Source organism: Spea bombifrons, chromosome 12, assembly GCF_027358695.1.
Source record: "Spea bombifrons isolate aSpeBom1 chromosome 12, aSpeBom1.2.pri, whole genome shotgun sequence".
Classification (NCBI taxonomy): Eukaryota; Metazoa; Chordata; class Amphibia; order Anura; family Pelobatidae; genus Spea; species Spea bombifrons.
Genome location: NC_071098.1, coordinates 8,306,145 through 8,326,651, shown reverse-complemented (window position 1 = coordinate 8,326,651; position 20,507 = coordinate 8,306,145). Strand labels below are relative to the sequence as shown.

Genomic DNA, 20,507 nt, shown 5'->3' with positions numbered 1-20,507 from the left:
AATGGGTTTTAGATATTTGGACAGGGGCGCAATTTCAGTGCTTGCTATAGGCGCTATTTTCAGTAGATACGCCTCTGCCGGCACCGTGGATTTTAGACCAACGTAGCAGAATCTAAATAAATATAATTACATTTTAATATACTTACCTGGAGTCACTGCTTTGTGTAGTTCTTTCATAGGAAACATCAAGTATTTTTTTAAAAAATCTTTGGAATCAAACTCGTGCACATGATAGTGTTTGTGAGAGGGATCCATCGTGTGCTTCTGTTCTGCTGCGGTATAACTCAGTAACCAATATATGACTTTAAATATGATTTGTATGTTGACTGATATTCATATGACCAGGATCCTATGACACGGACTTACTGGGACTAAAAAAGAAAAAACAATATTATAATCAATATCAAATATAAATATTTATGACTCATTGTTTGGTTCAAACGTGTAACTGTATCAGGTGCTCAAATGAAGAACGGGAAACATGTTACGTGGCTGTGATCACCTCCTGTATTCTTTTTTAGTGACATGGGAAAGGAAGTATAGGAAACAGGCACAAAGAAATTTTAATGTATATTGAAAGAGGGACCCTCAGCAACACTCTGTGAGTGTGGGAAGGGTGAGACACTCATATAGGTGTGTTATAATTAGACTTGTGCATTTGTATTCGGGCAAACACGAAAACGAACATAAAGGGTGCATTTTCATTGTTCAGCCTGAATACCGAACATACGAACATGTCGGGGGCAAAAAGTATACGAAGACACACAACACAAAGAATCTTCGTGTTCGTCTTCATTTTCATTTACTAGACCCCTGGTCCCTTCCTCATCTAGCCTACCTAATCTACGCAACATCGCAGGGGTTAACGGGAGCGGAAATCCGTAGATTCGCCTTCAGGAGTTAAAGGGGGCTCCTCTGCCATCAACCAATGATGGAGCATTTCATTGGTGGATGGCAGAGGAGGCCCCTGCCGGCGACCAATAGAGTTCGGACATTTAAAATCCTAGCGTACTGCGTACCGCGTTAACCCTGTATTTACCCTTTCTACAAAACCAGCAAAAAACAAAGAAGAAGCGAACACTAAGAATGTACACGAATATTCACCCAAACCGAACATAGTAACGGGCGAATATTCAAGGAATACGAATATTTATTTCCCCACGAAGATGAACACGAAGAGTTGGCCGGTGCCCAAGTCTAGTTATAATGTATCTTGCTCCTGAGCAGACTGCGGATTCCATTCATTGATTTACTTTGAATGATTATTTTTGATCACTTGTACTTGGGATAAATCATTTGTCAATTACTTTTCATAGTCCCCCTAAAAACCCAGAACCACCTATGAATTAACCCATTACATTCCCGGGGTCAGAGAGTCTTCATATAGTTGTGACCATCATATACTTTACCTAGTGTAACCTATATATTCTTTAAAAGCAAACGGTGCTTCCATTTACATGATATAATGATAAAACAATAGTGTAATTTTCTCCCTGTTATTTTCCCATAAATGCCTAGTCAAATGTTGAAAGTAAAGGACCAGGGAGACAACATGTGACAGTCCCTCATTAACGGTATATATATAACCTTACATAAACATACCTTGGGCTGTGAATACCTGGCAAGAGAACTTGCGACATCATTTGACCTTTTATATTATTACTATTATTATTATTATCTTTTATTTATATAGTGCCAACTATTTCAGCAGCGCTTAATACAATACATATATTCAAGGGGTATGACAAGATGAGATTTGACAGACACAGACAAACCGAAACATTAGGTGGAGAGAGCCCGGCTCGCAAGCTTACAACCTACCTTTAGTGCCCAGCTCTTCCAAACTATGTTGTGCACATCCAGTTCCCCAGGTCCTTGATAAATGAGTTACTGAATTCTAGAACAATTTACAACTACTTATATTTGTAACTCAGTCCCCACTGATATTATTCTGACATCTGTATATATGTCTGTGCTTAGTATATATAAAGTTGGTGCCTTACACTGCCACCTGTTTTCTGTCAACTTCCTGTTCCAGGTTATTCCACTGTAAGCAAGTCTGAGGAGAAGACAGTTAGAAAAGTTATGAGCTTTCCCTTTCTCTTACACACAGGCCTTGGAAATCTAAGTCTGTAAGTAATTGTTTTAAATGCATTAGTATATACTTTCACTGATTTAAGTACTGTTTCATGTTGGTGTATATTATTTTCATGTCAGTAAGGTGACATGAGCTTGGCTAGCTAGGCCTTTGTTTTCTGTCAGTTGACATTTGAATAGTCATGTATGCCTGTCACTTGTATGCATTGAAGTTTGAAAATGTGTACAAACAATGTTCTAATATATGTTCCTAATTCTGTATATTTTGCGGTTTTACAAACAAAAAAAAAACAAATAAAATGTAAAGTCAGTAAGAATCCAAACAGTACCCTTGCTTCCTGGGTTTTTATTGAGAATTTGCCAAACCTTGTATTCATTGAGGGAACCATGAATGCCAACATGTATTGTGACATACTGAAGCAGAGCATGATCCCCTCCCTTAAGAGACTGGGCCGCAGGGCAGTATTCCAACATGATAATGACCCAAAACACTCCTCCAAGAGGACCACTGCCTTGCTAAAGATGATGGACTGATCAAGCATGTCTCTAGACCTAAACCCTATTGAGCATCTGTGGGGCATCCTCAAATAGAAGGTGGGGGATCACAAGGTCTCTTACATCCACCAGCTCCGTGATGTCGTCGTGGAGGAGTGGAAGAGGACTCCAGTGGCAACCTGTGAAGCTCTGGTGAACTCCATGCCCAAGAGGGTTAATGGTGGGAAAATAATGGTGGTCACACAAAATATTGACACTTTGGGCCAAATTTGGACATTTCCACTTAGGCGTGTACTCACTTTTGTTGCCAAAGTTTAGACATTAATGGCTGTGTGTTGAGTTATTTTGAGGGGACAGCAAATTTACACTGTTATACAGGCTGTAAACTCACTACTTTACATTGTAGCAGAGTATAATTTATTCAGTGTTGTCACATGTTATTTACAAAAATGTGAGGGGTGTACTCACTTTTGTGAGATTCTACATATATATATATATATATATATATATATATATATATTATAACATTGTTGTTGATTTTTTTTGTCCATTTTTGGTGTGTTAACCACACTTTTATTAAAAGTAAGTAACACACCAAAATTGGACAGACAAATTCACAATATTAATATATATACAATTGCTAACAGCAATCCCACTCCTTTCATGCCCAGGCAACCAGTACATGCTAGAACCTGGGCATGATAGGGGTGTGATTGCTGTTAGACAGCCTGATCTCCCGTGCAGCGGCAGGGATGTGTCCCTGGCACTGCGAAAAGGGCAGGATGTACTGGTACGTCCATAGGGGATTCTTGGGATACGTTTTTTGGACATACCGGTACGTCCATGTGGGACTGAAGGGGTTCAAATGTCTGTTTTAGGTTGTTGTTCACAAACAATCACTGTATTTCTTTTAATGTATTTTTTAATAGCAGTAAAAAGGACACGTTTGAATCTTGCACCCCCTACCTAGTTATTCTAGAATCCCCTGTATCCAACCCCTCTTTCCAGAGAGTTCCTGTATAACCCGGTTATAGAGGAGAAAAACAGTGTATGTGAAAGTACACACATTCATGTGAAAATACAGCTCTTTTGGTTCTGTTGTCTGACCCCCTGGAGAGTATCCCATCCTCGTTGGAGCCTTTCATTCCAAACCATTTGTATTGCATTAATATGCAAATTACATTGTAAAACCAGATAGATTATTTTACACGCACACACAAATTTAATATCACATTTTAAAGGCGCCCTTCATTTCTTACTTCCGGCACATTGACAGGGTAAGGAAAGTATAAATCAAACATTCTTCTATCTATTGAATATTATGGATATCCATCCCCTGGTTTTTGTATATATAGTAAATAAGGGACTCTGAGTTGTAAATGTGTTCAAAAGTAGAGAATGTTTTATTTTTTTATTTTGTTTGTCTACATTGTGGAGATCATTTGATTTTCTTCACAGTAGAGGTATTATGGTTTATACAACATATATGTAATACAAAAAAAAACTTTTTCCGTCCCAATGACAAGTTGCTTTAAACTACACCCCCCAACCACCCACCAATCTACACATCAGCCTCTTTTATTTTAAGAGCCTTAATAAAAAAAACATGCTCTACATATGCATTCTCATTACGTATTTGGCTTTCCTGCACCTCCAGGTGCTCAATAACAAAACCCGCTATTGTTAAGGCCTTCCTCATAAATTCTTCATTATATGTTAAAGCATGAAACTTGTCCTCACCAATAGTGTAATACTTTGCGTTAAACCCACCAAATAATAGCAGGTAACCCCCTGGCTTTAGCATACGGGAGACTTTTTTCAGGTTGTTAATGTAGGTTTCATGATCTTTGGCGATAAAAGTTTTCACGTATAAACTCAGAACACAGTCAGCTTTTGGTAATACAACGGGGTCTGTAGGGTTCTCTTTGGTGAAATCACATTTCAAGATTTGTTTAATTTTTTTTCTTAGTTTTTCTTCCTTTTCTTCCCACGTATCACTGAAAAACATAATACATTTTTTTCTGAAATAACATCCCTCAGAGATTCCCTTAAGTAAAAGTCATACAAATACCTTTTTCCTTGCAGTTCCGTCATAAACTTTGATGCATGAGACCAATCAAAGGCATCGTGTCCTTTTTTCACCCAATTCTCCAGATCCTTGATACAGGCATCGCTGAATTCTAGAACAGTGATCTCTTTGAAATACTCAGAAACTGGCAACAGGTGGTGAATGCTGCAACCAACAGACATGTCTATCAGAACTTCTCCTCTAATGTCACCTGCGGAAAAAAGTAACAATAATAAATTTAAAAAAATAAAGTTATGGGAAGAGTAATCACATACCCTGAGCATTCACTCTGCCATCCTCTACTCTCTAATCACTTTGGAGAGTTCTATTTAGAACGCACTGTTATAAGAAACCTTGACCACTGTCGCTAGTAGATGTATCCTAATACAGAACATCAAATGCAAGTTGGATTGTTCAAAGTGTTTCTCTCTGCTCACCGGCACTGTAGATTTTAGGCCGACGTAGAAAAATATGAATAAATATAATTAAATATTAATATACTTACCTGGAGTCACTGCTTTGTGTAGTTCTTTCATAGGAAACATCAAAACTTCTTCACAGTAAACTTTGCCAGTTGCTGCAGAAAAGTATCTGTTAAAAACTCTTTGGAATCAAACTTGTGCACATGATAGTGTTTGTAAGAGGGATCCATCATGTGCTTCTGTTCTGCTGCGGTATAACTCAGTAAGCGATACATGACTTTAAATATGATTTGTATGTTGACTGATATGCATATGACCAGGATCCTATGACACGGACTTAAAAAAGAAAAAAACAATATTATAATCAATATTAAATATAAATATTTATGACTCATGGTTCAAACGTGTGACTGCATCAGGTGCTCAAAATGAAGAACGGGAAACATGTTACGTGGCTGCGATCACATCCTGTATTTTGTTTTTAGTGCCATGGGAAAGGCAAGTATAGAAAACAGACACTCAGAAATTTTAATGTATATTGAAAGAGGAACCCTCAGACACACTCTGTGAGTGTGGGAAGGGTGAGACACTCATATGGGTGTGTTATAATGTATCCTGCTCCTAAGCAGACTGTGGATTCCATTAATTGATTTACTTTGAATTATTATTTTTGATCACTTGTACTTGGGATAAATCATTTGTCAATTACTTTTCATAGTCCCCCTAAAAACCCAGAACCACCTTAACTCGTTATGTTCCTGGGGTCAGGGAGTCTTCTTATAGTTGTGAGTTTGTGACCATCATATCCTTTACGTAGTATAAACTATATATTCTATAAAAGCAAGCGTTGCTTCCATTTACATGATATAATGATAAAAAACAATAGTGTAATTTTCTCCCTGTTATTTTCCCATAAATGCCAAGTCAAATGTTGAAAGTCAAGGACCAGGGAGACAACATGTGACAGTCCCTCGTTAACGGTATGTATAACCTGACATAAACATGCCTTGGTCTGTGTATACCTGGCAAGAGAACTTGGGACATCATTTGACCTTTTATATTATTACTATTATTATCTTTTATTTATATAGTGTCAACAATTTACGCAGCGCTTAATGCAATACATATATTCAAGGGGTATGACAAGACCAGAATTGACAGACTAAGACAAACCGATGCATTAGGTGGAGAGAGCCCGGCTCTCTTATATCTATGAAGTTTAATGAGGGGACCTGTGGCAATATGTGTAGTTAGTAGGCACCCTTTGATCCATACTGTGGTCTCTCATAGCTCAGGAGAAACGCATTAGACACTGTGTTACTATTACTCCCCACCATTGATGAGACGGGGGGGGGGGGAATGGCCAGGGGTCTAGATGGTAACCCTTATCATCTATATTCATTGGGTGGTGTTATTTTCTACATTGATTTATTTTCACAACATAAGTGGAGCCAATCTTACTTTGCAACAGTCACCAAAAGCTTAAGCAGTAAGAGGCTTTGTCTAACAAAATCTAGCAGATGATAGAGTCATCAGAACATGATCTCATAGGGGTTTGCAAGGAATATTTAGTCACACACCATAAGTAGAGGCACTGCCTAACTTTAATATCCTAACTTTTCCTACAACACCAATTTCCCATCAGAAAGCAGCAGATGAAGCTCCGTGGGCTTTGGTAATGTTGTGCCAAATATCCAGAAGGTGACAGATTGCTTTTTTTCTAAACTAAAGGTAAACATCACATCTTAGCAAAGATCTTCTAGACCAAAATGAGCTCTCTCAACAATTTTATTTTACAGATTTTGGTCCCATAGAAGGAGCAGCACTGGCAAAATAATTGCATGAAGGATGTTTTAAACAGTTTATAGAGTAATAATTGTCAAAACATAGCACAATTATACTTTCATAAAACATATTGTCAAATATGCATGAGGCTGAATCCATGCGAGGATGACTATACACTCGACTTGCAACACGTTTTAAACACATTTCTTGTTTAGTTTTTGGTCTTTTATTTCAAGCTATCGAGTGAAATGGTTTTTCTGTTCAGAAACAAACTTTCTTGTCACTCACTCACACTCTCTCATGCTCTCACATACTCACTCTCTCTCTCACACTCTTATTCACTCTCTCGCACTCTTTATCAATGTCTCCTTACTCTCTCCACCTTCTGCTTCTGTGTCCCTGTCTCCTTTTCTGCAGATCCACTTCTTGCCTCTTCTTCTCATTCTTTCTCTGCCCACCTCCTCTTCTCAGTAGCAACCATGTTAACCAGGTGTCCCAGGGTTCTTCCGTGAACGGGCTGAGTCACGGGGACAGCCTTTTCATGAATTGGGGAAGAAGCCAGCACCTACCTTTAGTGTCCCAGCTCTTCCTACTTCATTGTGTACATCCAGTTCTCCAGCTCTTTGATACATGAGTTATTTAATTCTAGAACAAAGATATCTTTGAAATACTCAGAACCTTATAAAAGGTGGTGAAATGTGGGGCCAACAGAAATGTCAGAGTGTCTCCTATAAAGTCACCTGCGGAAAAGTGATATTAGTAATTTCAAAAAACAACATGAAGTTTTATCAGGATTGATAATTCCATTATATCCTGAAACAGAGAATGAACTGGTGGGTTTAGACAGAGTAGAAAAATATACTGTAGACATATTACTAGAGAGTAAGTGTACTTACCTGGAGCAACTTATAAAGTGTAAGATGACTCCATAGTGTAAATAAACTGGCTGGGGAGATTAAATATACCCCATGTAACTGGCCCATTGAGTAATTGGTCTAGTCTACCGTGTGTGTTGTTGCCAACACTCATGAGATTGGAAGAAAGGAAGGAAGGGTCCAGGGGCTATATATTAACCTAAAATGCAGACATTCACCATGTGGTTGAAGTTCTCAACAAGTATCCCTTAACAAACAGGACTATTTTATTATTGGGGGACCAAGTATTTTCATATATTTATATTATTTATATTTTATTTTTAACTCAGTACCCTTCGGATATATTTCACCAGGTCACTAGGGTTGCCCTTATAATTACTTAATTTGATTTTGTATGTACTGCCATTGTTGCTGGGGATGCCCCAGTCCAATTGTGATTTGCAACTAGTTCACTGAGGCTTGTCTTTGTAAACACCTAATTTGGTTCTTTTTATTCAAAGCAAATTTGAGAACAGCTTGAAATAGAATGAATAAACCTTCTGCTCTTCTCAGTGAACATGATCTGCTAGGGATTTCCATAGAATATCTAGTCACGCACCTATATAGAGGCAACACCTACCTTTAATGTCCCAGCTCTTCCTACTACACTGTGTACATCCATGGATGTCGGGTAATACTGTGCCCAACAAAGAGAAGGTTTCATACATGACCCCAACTACGATGATACACATTACAACTTAGCAAAGATGCACTAGAACACCAAGATGGATGCTCTCAATAATTTTATTTGAAGTTTTAACATTGACAATCATTTCAGGGTACAATCATTGCTTAATAAAACACATTGTCAAATATTCATGAACTTGTACCGTTTGTGTCTTATCTCATTTCAACATTTATGATCTACAACTTACGGAGAGTGTAGGAAGATAGACCAGAAGAAGCACACTATCTTCCAGTAATAATCTGCTGTCCCCTGTTTGAAAATTATGGATATCCCTTTCTTTATTCCTATACATATTCGCAATAACTATTTCAAATTCCCACCTAGTGTGATCAAAAGAAGAAGAAATATTTTGTTTTTTTTTATGTAAGGCTGATTCTAAGCCTGCAAGCAAAATGAGATGTTGAGAACTGTGATAGTTTATTTAGGTTGTCTATATTGTGGATACTATTTTATATTTTCATTGTTTATTATTATACTACATAGCAGTGCTATTTATTTAATTAAAATACGTAAACGGTTTAGCATCTGAGTTCCAAGCATTGCTGTACACACACACCCCATGCTGAAAATGTTAGCCTACATCTTAGGTTCTTTTATTTTGGAAGCATTAACAAAGCAAATATGTTCACAATAAACGGACTCATTGCGCATTTTGCTTTCCAACACCTCCAGGCCGTCAATAGCAAAGCCGGCTTCTGCCAAGGCCTTTCTTAGAAAAGCTTCATCATATGATAAGGTATGAAACGTTTCATCAGCAAGGGTGAAGAAAACTGCATTAAACCCACCAAATAATAACAGACGGCCTCCTGGCTTCAGCATAATTGAGAGTTTTTTCAGGTTGTTACTGTAGCTTTTTTGATCTTTGGAAACAACATTTATTCCAAAGTAACTCACAATACAGTCGGCTTTTGGCAACACAACAGGGTCTGTAGGGTTCTTTTTGGTAAAATCACATTTCAAGATGTGTTTAATTCTTTTTCTGACATTCTCTTCCTTTTCTTCCCACTTATCACTGAAAAAATATATATATATATATATTACTCAAAGGATACACATTAGAGTTCATGCAAGGTAGAACGAATGCAAAATAATAATAATAATAATAATAATAATAAATACATTACTTGGTTTCCTGTAGTTCTGTCAGAAACTTTGATGTATGAGACAAGTCAAAGGCATCGTCTCCTTTTTTCACCCAGTTCTCCAGATCCTTGATACAGGCATCGCTGAATTCTAGAACAATGATCTCTTTGAAATACTCAGAAACTGATAAAAGTTGGTGAAATGTGGGGCCAACCGAAACGTCTATCAGAACTTCTCCTCTAATGTTACCTACGGAAAAGTAATATTACTAATTACAAAAAAACAAAGTGATATATTATTAGAGAATAAATGTACTTACCTTTAGCAACCGCCTTGTGAAGTACTTTCATGGGAAAAACCACAATCTCATCATAGTAAAGCTTGTCGGCTGTCGCAGAAAGGTATCTGTCAAAAAGTCCTTTTGTATCAAATTCATGCAAATGATAAAATTTGTAAGGAGGATCCATGCTGCGTCTCTGTTGTGTCTTAGTATGACACAGTAAGTGAAATACGGCTAGAAATGTGATTTATATGTTGGGTGATATCTATTTGATCAGGATCCTATGACATCGCCTGATAGGAGTAAATAATACAATATCATTAAAATCAATAGGAAATATAAATATTGTCGTTAATCATAAGTGTAACTGTATATAATATGTAAATCAGATGAATGATCATGTCCTGTTTACTCTTATATTAAGGAAACATAGAGGGATAAAACTATTTATCCCCCCCCCAGACATTGTAAATAAACCTATGTTACTATAATGTATCTTGTTCCTAAACAGAATGTAGATTGTAGGTTTTGTGTTCCAAATCTTAATTATAAGTACCTCTATTACCAAATGTACTCAAGATGGGGCCCTCGCCGAGATATAATATCTCATTAATGTGTTGAGAGTCTGACAAACGCCTGAACCTGCTCCTGAGAAACTTGGACTGTGAATTTAACTACCCATTTTGGATTGACCCCTGTTTTTTCTACGCTGGATACCAACCTGTACCTTTCACAATCTCTACGGACCGTCTGCTGTTTTCTCTTTAATGAGATTCTGATTACCTTACCTTTTCGGATCACTTGGAAATTATCCACGTTTCTTCTTCAAATTCAATTAACTTTACCTGTTTGTCATATTAATCAGGCCCTGTGCTCTCTGAGAGACTGGATTATATTTCAAGCCTGTTTTATACACTTCTCCGCTGAAAATAAATAAGAAAATATCTATTCATCTTATAGAAAGTGATTTAGTGGATTTATTTATATCCAATCTGGGTAAATAACCTGTTGGTCAGCTCTCATATGACACATACAATGTGTTTAAATCTTCTCCAGACACCATTTATAAGGAACCTGTGCAGGGTCGGACTGGCCCACCAGGATACCGGGAAATTTCCTGGTGGGCCGGTCGGTCCGTGGGCCGGTAGACCAACATTCAAAACAGCCGCTAAGTGGCTGTGAGTGGGATTGAAAGTGGACGCCGGCCCCTTTTACTTTATAAATGCTGGCCTCTGCCCTCACCGCACACCAGGGGATCAGAAGCAGTGGTAAGTCGGGGGGGGGGGTGTTAAAGGGGAGTATAAGGCTTTTCTGGGGGCAGAGTGCCCCATGATATGGCTTCTAACCCCCTTTATGCCACTCTGCCTCTAGAAATGCCTTTTAACCCCTTATATGCCACTCTGCCTCACAAAACACCTTATACTCTGCCTCCAAAAACACCTTATGTTTTATAGTTATTGGTATGGCAATTAGTGTGACTCTGCTATGTATAAGGATGCGTGTGGGTATAAGAGCTCGACCGTCAGATAAAATATAAGGGGCTGCTCTCCAAATGTTTCCAGGCTGCTTTTCAGGCCCAGTCCGGCCCTGAACCTGTGTGGTAGGGATGGTGCTTAACCCTAAGGTGTGGTGAGAACCTGCACAAAAAAAATGCTTGATTTTAAAACCGGCTTGTATATATAACCTGAGGCAAACGTGCCTTGCTGTATATCTGCCCAGGGAACTTGGAAGACCATTTCACTGCTTAAATGTATGGAGTTTGATGAGTGGACTTGGAGGCCTGACCCAGGGCAAAGCCCCAGCCGCTCCCTCCGCGGCTGCCATCATTATGACCTTAACAGCAGGTTATGGAAGTTTTGCTGACTCTGAATAGCCCTCCATAGTGTAAATGAACTGGCTGGGGAGATTAAAGATATCCTATGTAACTGGCCCATGAAGCAATTGGCCTAGTCTACCGTAGGTTGTTGCCAACACTCATGAGATTGGAAGGAAGGGACCAGGGGCTATATATTAACCCAAAATGCACACATTCACTGTGTGGAAGAAGTTCTTAAACATGTATCCCTTAATAACTAGGGCTATTTTTGCCCATATAATTACTTAATTTGATCATTTTCTTTCTTTTCCCCCTAGTTTGCAAAAGGGTAAATATATCTTGTGCTGGAAATCAATATATTTTTGAGGCTGTAGAGTGATGATTTTGTGTGTATGTCTTCCTTTTTTTGGTGTGTGTGTGCACTCCTGCAGGGGTTGGGGTAATTGTTGCCAATGTTGCTGGGTTGCCCCAGTCCAATTGTGATTTGCAACTAGTTCACTGAGGCTTGTCTTTGAAGCTAGCCAAGCGGACGAGAGTCATCAGAGTTGTCCTTTGTAAACACCTAATTTGGTTCTTTTTATTCAAAGCAAATTTGAGAACAGCTTGAAATAGAATGAATAAACCTTCTGCTCTTCTCAGTGAACATGATCTGCTAGGGATTTCCATAGAATATCTAGTCACGCACCTATATAGAGGCAACACCTACCTTTAATGTCCCAGCTCTTCCTACTACACTGTGTACATCCATGGATGTCGGGTAATACTGTGCCCAACAAAGAGAAGGTTTCAGTCATGACCCCAACTACGATGATACACATTACAACTTAGCAAAGATGCTCTAGAACACCAAGATGGATGCTCTCAATAATTTTATTTGAAGTTTTAACATTGACAATCATTTCAGGGTACAATCATTGTTTAATAAAACACATTGTCAAATATTCATGAACTTGTACCGTTTGTGTTCGTGTCAGGATATCTGCACACCTTACATGTAATTTTATCTTATCTCATTAGAAAAGATAGACCAGAACAAGCACAAGGGAGAAATCAAGTAAAAAATAACAGAAGCTACTGTTACGTAGAACTAGCTTGTCAAAAAGATAAAAGGCTATAGAGCAAAAAATAGAAGACTATACTATTTCCAAAAAGTAGACTAAATAATAAAATAACTGTAAATCATAGTCTAAAGGTTATGCTTTTTCAAAGGTTGATTGTCCTTGACTCATGTACTTCACAGGTTAAGACATAGAGAAACACACTCATATATGTTTCAGTAATAATCTGCTGTCCCCTGTTTGAAAATTATGGATATCCCTTTCTTTATTCCTATACATATTCTCAATAACAATTTCAAATTCCCACCTAGTGTGATCAAAAGAAGAAGAAATATTTTGGTTTTTTTTATTTAAGGCTGACTCTAAGCCTGCAAGCCAAATGAGATGTTGAGAACTGCGATAGTTTATTTAGGTTGTCTATATTGTGGATACTATTTTATATTTTCATTTTGTTATTATTATACCACAAAGCAGCGCTGTTATATTTTATATCACTATGTAGATCGAAATATTTAATTAAAATACGTAAACTGTTTAGCATCTGAGTTCCAAGCATTGCTGTACACACACACCCCATGCTGAAAATGTTAGCCTACATCTTAGGTTCTTTTATTTTTAAAGCATTAACAAAGCAAATATGTTCACAATAAAAGGACTCATTGCGCATTTTGCTTTCCAAAACCTCCAGGCCGTCAATAGCAAAGCCGGCTTCTGCCAAGGCCTTTCTGAGAAAAGCTTCATCATATGATAAGGTATGAAACTTTTCATCAGCAAGGGTGAAGAAAACTGCATTAAACCCACCAAATAATAACAGGCGGCCTCCTGGCTTCAGCATAATTGAGAGTTTTTTCAGGTTGTCACTGTAGCTTTTTTGATCTTTGGAAACAACATTTATTCCAAAATAACTCACAATACAGTCGGCTTTTGGCAACACAACAGGGTCTGTAGGGTTCTTTTTGGTAAAATCACATTTCAAGATGTGTTTAATTCTTTTTCTGACATTCTCTTCCTTTTCTTCCCACTTATCACTGAAAAAAAAAACATAAATATATTACTCAATGGATACACATTAGAGTTCATACAAGGTAGAACGTATGCAAAATAATAGTAATAATAATAATAAATACATTACTTGGTTTCCTGTAGTTCTGTCAGAAACTTTGATGTATGAGACAAGTCAAAGGCATCGTCTCCTTTTTTCACCCAGTTCTCCAGATCCTTGATACAGGCATCGCTGAATTCTAGAACAGTGATCTCTTTGAAATACTCAGAAACTGATAAAAGTTGGTGAAATGTGGGGCCAACCGAAACGTCTATCAGAACTTCTCCTCTAATGTTACCTGCGGAAAAGTTATATTAGTAATTACAAAAAACAAAGTGATGTTTTACAGAAGTATATATTATTAGAGAATAAATGTACTTACCTTTAGCAACCGCCTTGTGAAGTACTTTCATGGGAAAAACCACAACCTCATCATAGTAAAGCTTGTCGGCTGTCGCAGAAAAGTATCTATCAAAAAGTCCTTTTGTATCAAATTCGTGCAAATGATAAAATTTGTAAGGAGGATCCATGCTGCGTCTCTGTTGTGTCTTAGTATGACAAAGTAAGTGAAATACGGCTAGAAATGTGATTTATATGTTGGGTGATATCTATTTGATCAGGATCCTGTGACATCGCCTGATAGGAGTAAATAATACAATATCATTAAAATCAATAGGAAAGATAAATATTGTCGTTAATCATAAGTGTAACTGTATATAATATGTAAATCAGATGAATGATCATGTCCTGTTTACTCTTATATTAAAATTTGCAGTAAAAATTACAAATATTTTTTTTTATTTGAGGACAAGGAAATAGAGGGATAATTAACTTTACCTGTTTGTCATATTAATCAGGCCCTGTGCTCTCTGAGAGACTGGATTTTATTTCAAGCCTGTTTTATACACTTCTCCGCTGAAAATATATAAGAAAATATCTATTCATCTTATAGAAAGTGATTTAGTGGATTTATTTATATCCAATCTGGCTAAATAACCTGTTGGTCAGCTCTCATATGACACATACAATGTGTTTAAATCTTCTCCAGACACCATTTATAAGGAACCTGTGCAGGGTCGGACTGGCCCACCAGGATACCGGGAAATTTCCTGGTGGCCCGGTCTGTCCGTGGGCCGGTAGACCAACATTCAAAACAGCCGCTAAGTGGCTGTGAGTGGGATTGAAAGTGGACGGCGGCCCCTTTTACTTTATAAATGCCGGCCGCTGCCTTCACCGGACACCAGGGGATCAGAAGCAGTGGTAAGTCGGGGGGGAGGGGGTAAATGGGGTTATAAGGCTTTTCTGGGGGCAGAGTGCCCCATGATATGGCTTCTAACCCCCTTTATGCCACTCTGCCTCTAGAAATGCCTTTTAACCCCCTATATGCCACTCTGCCTCCACAAACACCTTATACCCCGCTATATGACACTCTGCCCCATGACATGTCTTTTAACCCCTTATATGCCACTATGTCCCATGATATGCCCCTGGTATATAGGGGTATAAGGGATATCATGGGGCAGAGTGGCATATGGGGGTTAAAAGGCATATCATGGGGCAAAGTGGCAAATAGGAGGGTATAAGGCATATCAGGGAGGCACAGTGGCATATATGGGGTATAAGGCATTTCTGGGGGCAGAGTGGCAAGCCTGGGGGCAGATGTGCATAACTCGGGGGCAGGTTGGCAAATAAAAGGAAATAAAAACAAAAAAATATATTTTTATCGAATCATAGCTTTTATTAAATATGAAAAAATAGTTTACATGAATTAATAAAGAAATAAAGGTTTGTTACAAGAATATTGTGAAGAATAATGTGATTGCTGTTTTGTTCCACTGAATAAAATAACTTTTTCATCTAAAAATGTTTGCAGTCTCAAATGTTTTGATTCCATTATGTGTAATGTATTTCATTTATTAGGGCCTTTTAACACTTTTGCAATACAAATAATGTGAAAAAATAATGTTTTATAGTTATTGGTATGGCAATTAGTGTGACTCTGCTATGTATAAGGATGCGTGTGGGTATAAGAGCTCGACCGTGAGATAAAATATAAGGGGCTGCTCTCCAAATGTTTCCAGGGCTGCTTTTCAGGCCCAGTCCGGCCCTGAACCTGTGTGGTAGGGATGGTGCTTAACCCTAAGGTGTGGTGAGAACCTGCAATCATGCACAAAAAAATGCTTGATTTTAAAACCAGTTGGTATATATAACCTGAGGCAAACGTGCCTTGCTGTATATCTGCCCAGGGAACTTGGAAGACCATTTCACTGCTTAAATGTATGGAGTTTGATGAGTGGACTTGGAGGCCTGACCCAGGGCAAAGCCCCAGCCGCTCCCTCCACGGCTGCCATCATTATGACCTTAACAGCAGGTTATGGAAGTTTTGCTGACCCTGAATAGCCCTCCATAGTGTAAATCCCATTTAACTGGCCCACGAAGCAATTGGCCTAGTCTACCGTAGGTTGTTGCCAACACTCATGAGATTGGAAGAAATGAAGGAAGGGTCCAGGGGCTATATATTAACCCAAAATGCACACATTCACTGTGTGGAAGAAATTCTTAAAAAATGTATCCCTTAATAACCAGGGCTATTTTATTATTGGGGGAACCAAGTATTTATATTTGTAACTCAGGCCCCACTTATATATTTCACCAGGTCACCAGGGTTGCCCGTATAATTACTTAATTTGATCATTTTCTTTCTTTTCCCCCTAGTTTGCAAAAGGGTAAATATATCTTGTACTGGAAATCAATATATTTTTGAGGCTGTAGAGTGATGATTTTGTGTGTATTTCTTCCTTTTTTTGGTGTGTGTGTGCACTCCTGCAGGGAAGTGTTGGGGTAATTGTTGCCAATGTTGCTGGGTTGCCCCAGTCCAGTTGTGATTTGCAACTAGTTCACTGAGGCTTGTCTTTGAAGCTAGCCAAGCGGACGAGAGTCATCAGAGTTGTCCTTTGTAAACACCTAATTTGGTTCTTTTTATTCAAAGCAAATTTGAGAACAGCTTGAAATAGAATGAATAAACCTTCTGCTCTTCTCAGTGAACATGATCTGCTAGGGATTTCCATAGAATATCTAGTCACGCACCTACATAGAGGCAACACCAGCTCTTCCTGCTACACTGTGTACATCCATGGATGTCGGGTAATACTGTGCCCAACAAAGAGAAGGTTTCAGTCATGACCCCAACTACGATGATACACATTACAACTTAGCAAAGATGCTCTAGAACACCAAGATGGATGCTCTCAATAATTTTATTTGAAGTTTTAACATTGACAATCATTTCAGGGTACAATCATTGTTTAATAAAACACATTGTCAAATATTCATGAACTTGTACCGTTTGTGTTCATGTAAGGATATCTGCACACCTTACATGTAATTTTATCTTATCTCATTAGAAAAGATAGACCAGAACAAGCACAAGGGAGAAATCAAGTAAAAAATAACAGAAGCTACTGTTACGTAGAACTAGCTAGTCAAAAAGATAAAAGGCTATAGAGCAAAAAATAGAAGACTATACTATTTCCAAAAAGTAGACTAAATAATAAAATAACTGTAAATCATAGTCTAAAGGTTATGCTTTTTCAAAGGTTGATTGTCCTTGACTCAAGTACTTCACAGGTTAAGACATAGAGAAACACACTCATATATGTTTCAGTAATAATCTGCTGTCCCCTGTTTGAAAATTATGGACATCCCTTTCTTTATTCCTATACATATTCTCAATAACAATTTCAAATTCCCACCTAGTGTGATCAAAAGAAGAAGAAATATTTTGTTTTTTTTTATTTTAGGCTGACTCTAAGCCTGCAAGCCAAATGAGATGTTGAGAACTGCGATAGTTTATTTAGGTTGTCTATATTGTGGATACTATTTTATATTTTCATTTTGTTATTATTATACTACAAAGCAGCGCTGTTATATTTTATATCACTATGTAGATCGAAATATTTAATTAAAATACGTAAACTGTTTAGCATCTGAGTTCCAAGCATTGCTGTACACACACACACCCCATGCTGAAAATGTTAGCCTACATCTTAGGTTCTTTTATTTTTAAAGCATTAACAAAGCAAATATGTTCACAATAAAAGGACTCATTGCGCATTTTGCTTTCCAAAACCTCCAGGCCGTCAATAGCAAAGCCGGCTTCTGCCAAGGCCTTTCTGAGAAAAGCTTCATCATATGATAAGGTATGAAACTTTTCATCAGCAAGGGTGAAGAAAACTGCATTAAACCCACCAAATAATAACAGGCGGCCTCCTGGCTTCAGCATAATTGAGAGTTTTTTCAGGTTGTCACTGTAGCTTTTTTGATCTTTGGAAACAACATTTATTCCAAAATAACTCACAATACAGTCGGCTTTTGGCAACACAACAGGGTCTGTAGGGTTCTTTTTGGTAAAATCACATTTCAAGATGTGTTTAATTCTTTTTCTGACATTCTCTTCCTTTTCTTCCCACTTATCACTGAAAAAAAAACATAAATATATTACTCAATGGATACACATTAGAGTTCATGCAAGGTAGAACGTATGCAAAATAATAGTAATAATAATAATAAATACATTACTTGGTTTCCTGTAGTTCTGTCAGAAACTTTGATGTATGAGACAAGTCAAAGGCATCGTCTCCTTTTTTCACCCAGTTCTCCAGATCCTTGATACAGGCATCGCTGAATTCTAGAACAGTGATCTCTTTGAAATACTCAGAAACTGATAAAAGTTGGTGAAATGTGGGGCCAACCGAAACGTCTATCAGAACTTCTCCTCTAATGTTACCTGCGGAAAAGTTATATTAGTAATTACAAAAAACAAAGTGATGTTTTACAGAAGTATATATTATTTGAGAATAAATGTACTTACCTTTAGCAACTGCCTTGTGAAGTACTTTCATGGGAAAAACCACAACCTCATCATAGTAAAGCTTGTCGGCTGTCGCAGAAAAGTATCTATCAAAAAGTCCTTTTGTATCAAATTCGTGCAAATGATAAAATTTGTAAGGAGGATCCATGCTGCGTCTCTGTTGTGTCTTAGTATGACAAAGTAAGTGAAATACGGCTAGAAATGTGATTTATATGTTGGGTGATATCTATTTGATCAGGATCCTGTGACATCTCCTGATAGGAGTAAATAATACAATATCATTAAAATCAATAGGAAATATAAATATTGTCGTTAATCATAAGTGTAACTGTATATAATATGTAAATCAGATGAATGATCATGTCCTGTTTACTCTTATATTAAAATTTGCAGTAAAAATTAAAAATATTTTTTTTTATTTGAGGACAAGGAAACATAGAGGGATAATTAACTTTACCTGTTTGTCATATTAATCAGGCCCTGTGCTCTCTGAGAGACTGGATTATATTTCAAGCCTGTTTTATACACTTCTCCGCTGAAAATAAATAAGAAAATATCTATTCATCTTATAGAAAGTGATTTAGTGGATTTATTTATATCCAATCTGGGTAAATAACCTGTTGGTCAGCTCTCATATGACACATACAATGTGTTTAAATCTTCTCCAGACACCATTTATAAGGAACCTGTGCAGGGTCGGACTGGCCCACCAGGATACCGGGAAATTTCCTGGTGGCCCGGTCGGTCCGTGGGCCGGTAGACCAACATTCAAAACAGCCGCTAAGTGGCTGTGAGTGGGATTGAAAGTGGACGCCGGCCCCTTTTACTTTATAAATGCTGGCCTCTGCCCTCACCGCACACCAGGGGATCAGAAGCAGTGGTAAGTCGGGGGGGGGGGGTTAAAGGGGGGGTATAAGGCTTTTCTGGGGGCAGAGTGCCCCATGATATGGCTTCTAACCCCCTTTATGCCAATCTGCCTCTAGAAATGCCTTTTAACCCCTTATATGCCACTCTGCCTCACAAAACACCTTATACTCTGCCTCCAAAAACACCTTATGTTTTATAGTTATTGGTATGGCAATTAGTGTGACTCTGCTATGTATAAGGATGTGTGTGGGTATAAGAGCTCGACCGTGAGATAAAATATAAGGGGCTGCTCTCCAAATGTTTCCAGGGCTGCTTTTCAGGCCCAGTCCGGCCCTGAACCTGTGTGGTAGGGATGGTGCTTAACCCTAAGGTTTGGTGAGAACCTGCAATCATGCACAAAAAAATGCTTGATTTTAAAACCGGCTTGTATATATAACCTGAGGCAAACGTGCCTTGCTGTATATCTGCCCAGGGAACTTGGAAGACCATTTCACTGTTAAATGTATGGAGTTTGATGAGTGGACTTGGAGGCCTGACCCAGGGCAAAGCCCCAGCCGCTCCCTCCGCGGCTGCCATCATTATGACCTTAACAGCAGGTTATGGAAGTTTTGCTGACTCTGAATAGCCCTCCATAGTGTAAATGAACTGGCTGGGGAGATTAAAGATATCCCATTTAACTGGCCCATGAAGCAATTGGCCTAGTCTACCGTAGGTTGTTGCCAACACTCATGAGATTGGAAGGAAGGGACCAGGGGCTATATATTAACCCAAAATGCACACATTCACTGTGTGGAAGAAGTTCTTAAACGTGTATCCCTTAATAACCAGGGCTATTTTATTATTGGGGGGAACCAAGTATTTATATTTGTAACTCAGGCCCCACTTATATATTTCACCAGGTCACCAGGGTTGCCCGTATAATTACTTAATTTGATCATTTTCTTTCTTTTCCCCCTAGTTTGCAAAAGGGTAAATATATCTTGTACTGGAAATCAATATATTTTTGAGGCTGTAGAGTGATG

The 20,507-nt window shown here is 38.1% G+C and overlaps 2 protein-coding genes across 2 annotated transcripts; both read right to left on the bottom strand.

Moving 5' to 3' along the window:
• Positions 1-270: 270 nt before the first annotated feature.
• On the bottom strand, positions 271-8,449 carry LOC128470540 (indolethylamine N-methyltransferase-like). Its single transcript, XM_053452431.1, has 5 exons — positions 8,362-8,449; positions 5,166-5,237; positions 4,664-4,871; positions 4,363-4,589; positions 271-371 (listed from the first exon to the last, which is right to left on the bottom strand). The coding sequence occupies exons 1-5, from the start codon at positions 8,447-8,449 to the stop codon at positions 334-336; spliced, it is 633 nt and encodes a 210-aa protein (XP_053308406.1). The 3' UTR covers positions 271-333.
• Positions 8,450-17,787: 9,338 nt separating this feature from the next.
• LOC128470539 (nicotinamide N-methyltransferase-like) lies at positions 17,788-18,766 on the bottom strand. The gene is made up of 3 exons (XM_053452430.1): positions 18,619-18,766; positions 18,327-18,534; positions 17,788-18,223 (listed from the first exon to the last, which is right to left on the bottom strand). The coding sequence occupies exons 1-3, from the start codon at positions 18,764-18,766 to the stop codon at positions 17,788-17,790; spliced, it is 792 nt and encodes a 263-aa protein (XP_053308405.1).
• Between the last annotated feature and the right edge of the window lie 1,741 nt (positions 18,767-20,507).

Coding starts and splice junctions, on each gene's coding strand:
- LOC128470540 (XM_053452431.1), bottom strand. CDS start 8,449: ATGTATGAAACCTTCTCTTTGTTGGGCACAGTATTACCCGACATCCAT. Junction 4,872..5,165: donor ACACAAAGCAGTGACTCCAG/GTAAGTATATTA, acceptor TTTTTTCCGCAG/GTGACATTAGAGGAGAAGTT. Junction 372..4,362: donor GGGTTACCTGCTATTATTTG/GTGGGTTTAACG, acceptor TTTCTTTTTTAG/TCCCAGTAAGTCCGTGTCAT.
- LOC128470539 (XM_053452430.1), bottom strand. CDS start 18,766: ATGGATCCTCCTTACAAATTTTATCATTTGCACGAATTTGATACAAAA. Junction 18,535..18,618: donor TCACAAGGCAGTTGCTAAAG/GTAAGTACATTT, acceptor ACTTTTCCGCAG/GTAACATTAGAGGAGAAGTT. Junction 18,224..18,326: donor ACAGAACTACAGGAAACCAA/GTAATGTATTTA, acceptor TTTTTTTTTCAG/TGATAAGTGGGAAGAAAAGG.